The 11565-nt window shown below is 41.4% G+C and overlaps 2 protein-coding genes across 3 annotated transcripts; both read left to right on the forward strand.

Annotated features, from left to right (window-relative positions):
- The first annotated feature begins 60 nt into the window (after positions 1-60).
- nol12 (nucleolar protein 12) lies at positions 61-2342 on the forward strand. Its single transcript, XM_044051079.1, has 6 exons — positions 61-251; positions 939-1044; positions 1161-1209; positions 1313-1458; positions 1582-1667; positions 1875-2342. The coding sequence occupies exons 1-6, from the start codon at positions 142-144 to the stop codon at positions 2068-2070; spliced, it is 693 nt and encodes a 230-aa protein (XP_043907014.1). The 5' UTR covers positions 61-141; the 3' UTR covers positions 2071-2342.
- A 452-nt stretch (positions 2343-2794) lies between these two features.
- LOC122785278 (serine/arginine repetitive matrix protein 2) lies at positions 2795-11119 on the forward strand. 2 transcript variants are annotated; one of them, XM_044051010.1, is made up of 8 exons: positions 2795-3023; positions 3924-4189; positions 5472-5617; positions 5892-6076; positions 6496-8617; positions 9150-9267; positions 9870-9941; positions 10132-11119. In XM_044051010.1, exons 2-8 carry the CDS (start codon positions 3950-3952, stop codon positions 10156-10158), a joined length of 2910 nt encoding a protein of 969 aa, XP_043906945.1. In that variant the 5' UTR covers positions 2795-3023; positions 3924-3949; the 3' UTR covers positions 10159-11119. The 2 variants fall into 2 exon arrangements, with proteins under 2 accessions (XP_043906945.1, XP_043906944.1); XM_044051009.1 differs by lacking the exon at positions 10132-11119 and having other exon boundaries at positions 9870-10110.
- The last annotated feature ends 446 nt before the right edge of the window (positions 11120-11565 follow it).

The following is an 11565-nucleotide window of genomic DNA, read 5'->3' on the forward strand; positions in this document are numbered from 1 at the left end:
ATTTGCCATGTTGTCTATAAACGTTAAGGCTGAACGGAGCTTTGACGCGTATATGTTTCTAGTCGGACAGCTATAGCTGACGTCAACCCTGCCGAGGAGAAACCGGAAGTAATACAAGGTCTCGTAACTCACGTGTACAACATGAAAAACAACAAAAAGCATAACAATAACTTTAAAAAGGGTAAATTCAAGCCGGGCTCGAAGAAAAGAGAAAACAAATGTATCGTAACGTTTGACGACAACGACAGACAGTAAGTACTTCTCTTACAGCAGCTGTCAGCTAGCATCGTAGCATTAGCCGCCACTGTGCTGTTTAGTATTATGTTAAACTTTAGTTTTCTAGCAAACATTTGTGTTATTTTCGAACAATATTATTCATGTATGTGCTACGTCGGGTGTAATTCTTAATGTGTATTGTTTAAGCTAAGTACATTTTAAGACAAGTTTCCCTCTGCCTGTGAAATATCCCTTAGTTATCCCCTTAAAACAGTGCTTCAGGAGGGTTCTCCACAAATCGTCTGTAAATAGAAGATACCATAAGATGTTAGTGATGGGCTATTTATTAAAATAATAATAAAATTACAAAAATCTGGACATGTGTTTCCCATTTTGCCAACAATTATTTAAACTCAATTATTTGGTGTCTTGTTATTGTACTGGTCTTCCAGGACACACATGTGTCTTGAAGTCAGTGAATATAAATAATGTTAAACACTTTTAATAGATATTGTCGCCCACTTCAATTACTGACTTGACACATAATGCTCATGTTTTTATTTGAGTAGTTCACGATGTAATACACACTCAAAATTCATTCTTTGCTGCAATGTCAGCAAATACAAAGGAAGTCAATAATGTTTATTCTCTAGAGCATATTCTGAACTCACCTGCACAGTCTTGAAATGTGAAAGTCTATATTCCCTCCAATCCTCTCTCAGGGACTTCCTCACGGGTTTCCATAAGCGAAAGGTGGAAAGGAGGAAAGTTGCATTGGCTGAAATTCGAAAGAAGATCAAGGATGAGCAAATTAAAGTCAGGGAAGAGGTAAATGTAGAGTGAAAGAACAAGTGCTCAAAATCTGACCTGGTTGACATAAATTAGATTGTGTGAGTATGCAAGGAAACAATGTACTGACGTTATGTTTGGCTATCCTCTTATAGAGGCATAAGGAATATATGAAGATGCTGAAGGAGAGGACAGACGCTCTTGGTGAGTTAAAAACAAAAGAGAGCCTCAGCTCAGTTTTCTAATCAGTCAGCAGCCTTTGAAGTTGTACTGAATTATTTTCCTCACCTTTCATTCCATATGTCAGAGGACTGTGCAGAGGATCTGGATAATATGGTAACCAGTACAACAGAGTCTGTACAATATGATCATCCTAATCACACTGTCACCGTGACAACCATCAGTGATCTTGATCTCACTGGGAATCACCTGCTTGGACCTGCAGCAAATCAGGTAAACTGTAATGCCTAAAGTTGGAACAGTTTTTAGAGTGTGTGTTCTTTTGGTAATAATTCTACTTGGTCACTTGATTTTGATGGAAATACAACTTTAACACTGAGAATCTTTGCTCCCAAGGCTAATGGAGAAAGTGAAGAAAAAGGGGAGGGAGAGAAAACAAATGCAATGCCAAGAAAAGCTGGGAACCCAATCATGACCAAAAAGTAAGCTGTTCATTATGCTAATGTTTTTCAGACTTCATTCTGCGTTCTGGCAGTTTATTATTAAGAATTTTCATTATTTTAACATTTCAAATGCAAAATGTTAGATGAATTCATGAATGAATACAGTCATGACATAATGGCTGTCTACAGTTTTTTTGTCTCTCTCTTACTCCAGCCTTGTTTTGTTCTCTCTCTCCCCTGCTGTAGGATCCGCTCCTTAATGTCATCGCTCAACACATTCACATGCAAGAGGAAGAGGAAAGGGAAGCAGGAAGGCCAAAGAGGACGAGGGGGTCGCTCGACAGACAACAAACGTGGTGTCATGAAGATTAAAAAAAAGGGGAAGACCACCAAATCTCAGAGACGTCGCCAGACTGGAAAGCGGGAACGACAAATGGACTGAGAGAGTGTTTAAATTAAAAAACAGGTCTGACTTCTGAAAAGACTCGACGACTTGTATCAGATTTATGCTCCCAAGAGGGAACAGGAAAAATGTATGTCGAGAAATGTATAAAATGAATACAGACTGATGTGGACACTGTGACTACACCAGGTTTGACCATCAACTTCTAAAGTACCTGCCCTCTGAGATATTGTGCTCAAATGTATACATCTGTTTTTATAGTGTTGGTTCATAAAATAAACTTTATTTGCTGAATTGTTGTTCATATGAAAGATGAATCTTGTGTTTTATAGTCATATACCACAAATGTCAGTGTGCTCTGTGTAGAACTGTATCCATCTTTGCTCTATTGTATAATAGGAAACCTCACGCTGTCGTCAACATCCTTTCTAGAACATCAGGAACTCAACCCTTCAGCACTGAGCTTCCTTACAGTTAAGTATTACATTAGAATAATACAAATTCACTGTTGTTCCTCTTGGAGCATCTTCTCCACTGTTAACATGACGACACATACACAAAGCCCCTGTTTTAATGTATGTTAACCCCCCCCATCTCACCACCAGTGTTTATTTATTTACGTTAACCTGAGCCAGCGTGTGCCAGCTGTCACTAGCATGAGCGTTTCATTTCGCTTTCTACAGCCAATGATATTTAATACAACCATTCAATAGAGGAACCAGCAGGTCACATGCTCCATGTTGGCTCTAGGTCTGTGTGTTCTTCACGTTTTGTGCTGTGTTTACTGAGAGCCTTGATGGCTGCCTACATACTTCAGTTTCACTCATTGTCAGAGCAGCCAATCAGATTAATTTGAGAGTTTGGCAGCTCGGAGGACACAGAGCATGTGGACAAGGAGGCCTGTGAATGATAGGAGTCTGATGGGCAGTTTATCCTGGGACTTCTCATGTCATCTTCTAAACTGAGCTGACAGTGGGAGCTTCACTTCTCAGGTAATGCTCATAAATTCTCATTATTTTACAACAGAAAGTGTCTGCTGCTTTCGCCGTCCTAATAGCCTCATTCATCTTCTCCTGCAATTGCAGGCAGTGGTGCTTTTAAAGGCTGATGAATTATCTTGCATGTGTGTGCTGTGGTTGTAGTAATACTTCTGCTCTCTCTGGATTGTGTTTCACTGTCCTCTAGTGTGATTAGTTATCACACACCCTAACAGTTCCGCTTTAGATCTCGCATGAACCATGAAATGAAAGAAGCTCTTAAGTGTTGATTATGAGCGGCTGCTCTGTGCTTACACCTGCAGTGTCACAGCCATATGTTACCACCATGTGTTGATGAATGATGTTTTTTGAAAACCATTACAATACAACAGAGACAGCACGGTAATAGTTTGGTAATAATTGTGGAATAGAGAGGTCATATTATTGTAATACTATCTTTTTTTCTGATGCAATTTCCAGGTTGATAATAACAATGTTAATTATGGGAATAGGGCATAGCATTGCAGTGATATAATGTTTCCAAAGTAATGTCCTGGTAATAGCTTGGCAATGAGAATTACTATAGGCTACAATCAGTACTTCACACAAATAATACCATATTGTAAAAGTGAAATGCATCCTCCCTTATGTTCCGTTTGTTACACACGTAATTTAATTAATTTTTATCATGCTATTATTTTGTGATTACTGGAGGAATAAGATGGTATTTGTGTAACATTGTGTCCCTTTTACAAAGTTACCATGCTGTCACATTTAATATTGGCAAGTATTAGTACTAAACCTTTAAGTGAGACAATGCTGTCATCATACAGTTTTAAATATACTCTCATAGACATGTTTATTTAATCATTGTGTCCATGTTTCTCAGTTTTCTCTGTTTGTTGCTTTGAGCAGGCAGGTCTCCCCCCTCTAAATCCATCATGCCACTCTCCATTGATGAGCCCATCTGCCCCAAGTTCCAGCCCAACATCTTTGACCCCCTCCGCTGCCATGACTGCCTGCGCCAGAGGCACCTGCACGCTGGTGCAGGAGAGAACACTGAGGTAGCACCAAAGCAGAAATCCACCACAGGAGGCACTGGAACTGGGATTGGGAGTGGGACAGGAGTGGTGTTAACACCAATCCCGTATCAGGCAGCGGAAAAAGACACCAGCAGCAAGGTAAGAAAGAGGAGAAGCCGGAAAGGAAGAGGGAGGGGACTGTGCAGTACAGCTGGGCAACAGAATAGAGATGAGAGATGGGCAGCTGGCAGTTAGACCATTAGAAGTCACAGGTGAAATCAGCAAGACAGAAAAATAATGAATGTTTCATCATGAAGTTTTGAATTGTACTTTCATTTGGTTATTTAAACAAGAGAACTTCTCAAACAGCCATGCTGACAGGTTACAGTAGAAACATTGCTCGTAATTAAATTGATAATGGTCGAGTTGCAGTTGATTGTCATACTCTCATGACCTCCATTAGTCAACGTGATCAGTAACATCTGTGTGGTGTGTTCCTTCTAAAACATGTCAAAATGGCTGCTGTGCAAAAGGACCAGTGACTCAAAGGTCAGGGTAGCAATGTATGAATAAAACATCAGCAGCAGCACCTCCTACTTACACAGTTCGTGAGATCATAGACTGTATGATTCTTTGGGGATTTTTAGTGAATTCAGAAATGGTCAGAAACAGAATGAGTGGTAACAACCAAGAGCACAGCTCCTGATAAGCAGTGGTTCCTATTATAAATTAACAAAGTTGGATCCTTTACTGTCCCCTTGGGAATCACTTGTAATTTTAGACACTAGAGACAATATAATGACACAATGAGCGTGTTTACAGTATTAAAACTGTAACAATGCCACGTTTTCCTGTTTTCTTGCATCCATCACATGACTGCAGTTTTTTAGTGACCAGAATATATCTGAAAACACTCTAGCACTAAAAGTCTGTTGTTGTGGAGATGTGTAGTGCCGGTTACACATATTTACAGACAGTTTTACACCTTTTTTTTTGGCAATCTATTTCATTTGAAGTTTTTATGGCCAGAAGAAAACGCTGAAATTTTAATGAGGAAAGCCACGAGCCAGGTTGAGTTACAGAGGTGTAACTCTAATCGAACAGCAGACTGAACATGTGAGTGTGTCAGAGAGGACACACACTATTCAGCTTATGCTTTATTCTATAAGATGGAGCGAGACAGACAGTTCTAGGATTGCTGTTTACACAGATTCCTATTCTCATATTAAGTGTATTTTCTGTGACCTTATAAGCTAAAATATCTGGGGGTTTGATACTGAAATCTTTTTAGTGATTTCTTTTTAATGTTTTGATCACTTTTGTTTGGAGGTAAGTCGTTTGCTAAGAACACCACCAGTGCATCTTCTTTTGTGAGTTAGTGAGCGATGAGGTGTTCTCTAATGCTGTGATTGGCCTGTGTCTTAACGTGTCACCCTATCAGGAGGATTCTGACGGTTTGTCAGTGGTGAGCAGCTACTGTGATGTCAATGGAGGACGTCCAGGTTATAGAGAGAGCTCTTTGTGCATCCTGAGCCCAGACTGTGAGCTTTATATCTGTGACGGAGACGACGACGACAGCACTGACAGGTGAGCGCAATGATCAGTGATCGAGAGTTAATTTAGACTTCTCATGTAAACTGAAATGCTTTAGTGAACATAAATATACTATTTAATCATGTAAAAACACAAGTGGTTACTGTAGAACATATCTCATAACTTATATTTACAATCTCAGAACCCAAACTTTTATGAAGTGCATGTTATTTCTATGATCTCTAAATTACAAATTCAAATTTCTCTCCCCCTTTTCCCCTTCCATATCTGATCTTGTCATTCCTCTCCCATCTCCTCTTCCCTGTAGCTGTCGTGATCAGAGTGACTACCAGGAGTTCAGTGGCTCCATCAGTGGAGAGGACGAATATCTGCCAATACGTCGACAATCTACCAAGCTTGGCATGACTCGGCTCGACCCGCCGCCCCACCGGCCCAACCCTCGGGCCTGGATGGAGGAAGCTCGGAGCAGAAACGGCTTCACCGGGCGATCAGGTGTGTGAAAGCTGACTTTGTATATTGTTGTGTTTGTCAACCGTTTGATTGAATTTGTTGGTATGTAGATACAGAAGAGTTGGAAGAGTTAGATGGACAAACGTAACAGCTTCACCCGATCTCTCTCAGGTCTCAGTATGAGTTCTGAGGACTGTGCGTTCAGTTGACTTATGAGTTACTGCACTCAACTGCTCCATATCTAATTACAGCCAAAGGTGTTCTTTACTTGGTAATACCGTTTGATGTCATCAGCGGAGGTGTCCCACAGCAATTATCAGTAATACAATATCGCTCAGTTTGTGTCAGGCAACCTCTGGTAGTGGCTTAGTTGTTGAACTTTGATGTGTGTATCTCCTATTTCCCTATGGCCCTCCTTCTTTCTATTTCTGTCACACTGCCTGACTCCTTTCTTATTCAAGGGATAAAAGATGAGAGAGAGAAGTGTGAAAGTGGCTACTTCTCCTTGGGGAAGGCAGCGGGCGCCCGTTCACTCCGTGATAACAGCCCGCCTTCTCCTTTCCGCCATTTTGAGAAAGGACATCCTCTCTTCAGCAACAGAAATGTCGAACCCAAAGACACCATCCCTTTTAGGAACCCTAATCTCGGCAAGGCCTCCGAAAGGCCGATACCAGAGTATTCAGATGAGGACCTCCCTCTGGAAATCCCACCTCCTGATCCTTATGAAATTGCTGTTGAGGTTGAGGCACAAGTTGGCCCTCGCTCTCCAAGTCCAACTCCTTTTAAGATAGCAGAATCGCTGGGCTCAACAGGCCGGAAGGGTTTCAGTGGTTCACATAGCCGGGGAAATCCTTCATCTCAAGTTTCATCCTACCAACAATCAGGACGATATGATTCCTCAAAGCATAGTTCAATTCTCCAATCTCGCTCTTCGTCTCCCTCACGTGGAAATCTACCGTTCAGACGCAGTGAGTCCACTGTTTCCCTTAGCAAGCATAATTTTGATGGTGGAGGGCGGTCTCAAGGGGCAGAATCAGGATCCAGAAGCTCCTTGCAAAGCACACATGCCCGACGCTTTGAGTCGGGAACGCTGCCAAAAAACTTCAAATCGCTGGCTGGTTCAGTCAAATCCCAATCCAGCACAGTTTCTGACTTTAGGAGTGCCTTGAGGAAAACAGAAGTAAATGGGACTTGGAGTTCTCGGGGTCAGGAGAGCAGAAGGTCATCACCCTCCAGGAGGGACTATAACTCTCAGCGACCTATGTCTCTCCGTAAAACTGAAACCATAAGCAGTTCTCCACCAGGACATGGGCGCGGCAGTCGCACTTCATCTCCAACTAGGAGAACTTCTGCAAGTCGACATGACAGTCACAGTTCCTCACCACCACGGAGAAATTACAGCTCATCGAGCCAGACCCTCTTACGTAAATCTGAATCAATCATGTCTCTGAATGGACGTAGTCACTACGGACGCTGTGGGTCTCCAATAAGAGAAGGCTATGACATTGAAAGCCAAGCTCTGTTGCGAAATTCAGCAGCAAGGAATGGACTGAATGATCAAGAAAATGAACAAGAAAGTCCCGCCATGTCTCCACCCAGGCAAGGTTATAACACACCGAGCCAATCCATACTCCGAAAGACAGAATCGAACCCTGTTGGTAGCAATCGAGGTCATGACAGCCGTTGCTCCTCCCCTGGAAGAAGAGGCTATGAAACCCCTAATCAATATCAGCTTAGGAAAACAGACACCAGTGGTTCATTAAAGAGCCGTAGTCATGAAAGTCGTAACTCCTCGCCCTCAAGGAGAAGCTATGAGGCACCTTCTCAGTCTCTGCTGCGCAAATCTGAGGGAAACAGGTCTGTGAGAAGTTGTGATAGCCGCAGTTTGTCACCCTCAAGGAAAAGCTATCATGGCTCAGACCAACACTTACAACGGAAAACACAAACTAACAGCTCCCTGCACAGCAAAAAACCCAACAGTCGCAACACTTCTCCCACTGGAAAAGGCAACAGTGACCCACCAGGATATTCTGTCCTCAGAAATGCCACTAATGGGGGCTCCAGTCATTTTTCTCAGAGAAAAAACACTTACAATGACACAAAGTCTGACTCCAAACACTCGCCACGGTCCTGGCGAGAATCAACTCACACCCTTCGCAGCTCATCATTATCTCGTTCAGCTTCACCCTCAAGACAGACCACAAGTGGGAACAGAGCAGCTCCTGTTACCTTGGAAACCCCTCGGAGCCCCAGCAGCAGCAGCATCAGGTCTAGGGGTGGCAGACACGTCCATGAGGATCGCTGCCTCTCTCCTAAAGACAAAAGGCCCTCCCTTCGCACACGCAGCCCTTCTCCTGCACCTCAAATTCAAATGCGGCGGCACACCTCCTCTCAGAGCTCCATGGAGTCCTCTGAGTCAGCCCAGCTGTCAGTGGGGTCCACAGGAAGGAACAGGGAGGAGTATGCAGCAATGGCAGACCTGCCCAAAGTCAAGAGAATCCATCTGAGGGAAGAACCAGGGCACGTGGGACAGCCTCACAACCAGCAACCCCCTCGGAGACAGGAACTCTTCAAACCAGCAAGGTTAGACTTTGATTCAACTCAGGTAACACAGTATCTAAATCTAACAATGACAAGACTAATGTTACATATTCGGTTGAGTAGTGCTCTTGCATCAGCCAAAACCTTTCCAACACTGTAGAAATCTATATTTCTAGTCAAGGTAATGGACCATTTTATTTTGGTTACCTTTTAATGACATCACATGCTTTACTGTCTCTGCTATAACTTTCTCACCGTGAGAAAGGGAATATTCAGTGTGTTGTCTTATGTTTATTAAATGCATCAATTTGCTCAAATACACAGGGAAGACAACTTAAATTCCCACGATCCCTTGCTGCTTCCTGACATCGTCCAACTAGGCCTTTTGTATTATTTGACTGAGAGACTCCTACAGGGTATACTGTGTGTTCAACAATAAATAGTGAAGCTGTCCAGTAACATGTGTTTTATAGCATTTAAGAGTGTACATCACAACGATTTGATGCTTGATTGCGTTGCTTTATCCACACAATCAGTTTGGATCATTGATGATTACCTGTGTGTGCTTTTACAGCCACTCCTTGAGCAAACATCCATCCAGAGAGTGGGATGAGACTGTGGACACTGAAAGAGAATGGCACTATAGTGGCAGTGGTTACCTATCTCGGGCTCACTCCACCACCTCATTACAAGTAGGTTGACAGCCTGGGGTGAAGAAGACATTCAATCACAGTACTTTATATTTTTATTCTTCTCTTGATCTAGCTGCGTAAATATCAGTTTTATTTGAGTAACTTTTTAAAAAAAAAATTGTAAACACAAAGTTTTACATTTAATAAAATTGTACTTCTTCCCTTTGTCTTGCCAGTGAAGTCAAACATAAAGAATATTGGATTTTTGAGATCTGGTGCTTTAAATCAATAACACTGTATGTACACTTAATTAAACTTTTTTTCCCTAGTTCAATATAATCCATTACAGTACAATTGTGGCTCTGTTGGTTTCTCTTACCTGATGTGTTAATGCTTAACCACATCTTCCACATACCTAAGTCAGTGGATGTGAAACTAAGTTGGTCTCTATGTTTTCTCATTAGGACCTTGATTACAAGTACACAGCATCACAGTTAGATTTAAAGCATAATGGAGCTTTATCACCTAATCAGAACATTTAAAATTGGTACTGAACACAAATTAATCAAAAATAGGACAAATTAGATTGTTTCAAATGAGATTTTCTATTCAGACGTAAATGTTTTTTTATGCCCTAATAACTACAATCTGTTCTTCTCCAGAGGTCTGGCAGTCCCACAGCAGATGAAGGCAGTTCTTGGAAAGGTGGTCACCACAAAGTAGAACAAATGCAGGTATGTGGTCCACCCCAGTCCATTCTTAAGCCGTTTTCAGACATGAACTCTGGGTAATGTCAGGAGATTTGGGTCAGGACATTATCCAGAGTTTATGGCAAGAGATTTTCTCCTGTGTGCTTTCAAAGCAACAGGAGAACCTTTGGAGGATCCAAGTGACCACCAGTTGGTGCCTGGTTTCATTATACAGGCGGAAGGACACCCATTCACTGGCTGAGGATCCTGCAGAGTTCCAACAGCCACTTGAGCTCTCACAGACTTTACTAGAATGTATACTCAGGACTGGCAGGAGAAGCTCCACAGTGACTTTTGCAGACTTTTGTAGTCACACATTCAGCCCCTTGTGCACAATCTCCAAAGAATCTCTGGATTCTGAAAGCAGCTTCATTGTATGGCTCTGTAGAGACAATCTCCCACTCTCTATTGCACTGTATGTGGGGAGTGATGTCATACAGTTGATTCTCCTCTTATCCGTCATCTTTGAAGTGAATGCCAAAAATCCCGAGCACACATGGTTTGATGAATTTTCTTGCAGCTGAGTCTATTTTAATATATGCTGTCTTTCTGCTTCATATTTACCAGACTGCTGCTGGCAGCTGATCCAGTGCTGACACACATTCTGTCTATAATTATACAGCTTTTCATGCACTTGGCAAACTAACCTGCTGGCATGTCTTTACACTGTGTGGCTTTTAAAATGCTCAGCATGTTGTTTGTGTGTGTGTGTGTGTGTAGATACTTCACCTACACCCTACAGGCATTTCATAGGAATGACTGAGCTTTGTCAATTGTGGTCTGCTGGGGCATGTGTTGAAATTCCTGAACTGAAACCAATAGCTACCAAAAGAGGATTTCAGAGGAGGGGGAGTGTCACTCTATATGAAAGCCCAAAAGATGTTAAGTAAGGAAAATATATCCAGTGAATTAGATAAACCTTTCCATGCCATGGAATTCTAATCAAGTTATTATTCCTTATTATCCTGATTCTGAGCAAGTCCTTAGAAAGGAAATATCACATGAACCCACTCACGTATGATGAGTTTCAGCTGTATCATCATCAGCGTACTACAGAATGAAAACAAACAAAAAGAGATAGATATAAATGCAAATGCACTTTACATTATATTACTAAACTCTTCTAAATGTTTGTGTTTATTGTTTTTGTGTGCTTTTGTGTGTGTTCTGTGTGTATATTTTATATGTTTATTATTCATGTATTCACATGTGGGTAAGGAGACTGCGAGATACTTTTTTTTTTCCCATATGGGTTTGTGGCAAAATCACAGAGCATTTTTCACACAACAACAACAATAGAGCGTAGACATTAACCAACACACAAGGAACTTACTTTCACTGTTGTTCTATATATTAAAAAACAACACAAAAATGTGTTATTTTACTTAAAACAAATTCAGAATCAGAATACTTGATTAATCCCCGGGGGAAATTAAATTTTGGGTTTTATTAGCCAAATATTGCCTTTGATGCATTATTAGTTTTTGTGTAGCAGCCAATTTAAAATGTACTACCTTCTTGTCATAACATTCCAAAAAAACAGCTATAAAAATTGGACAGATTGTTTTGTATGCTATTGTTTGGTTAAACCTGATCAAAACTATTAATG

This window comes from Solea senegalensis, linkage group LG19, assembly GCF_019176455.1.
Source record: "Solea senegalensis isolate Sse05_10M linkage group LG19, IFAPA_SoseM_1, whole genome shotgun sequence".
In the NCBI taxonomy this organism is placed as follows: Eukaryota; Metazoa; Chordata; class Actinopteri; order Pleuronectiformes; family Soleidae; genus Solea; species Solea senegalensis.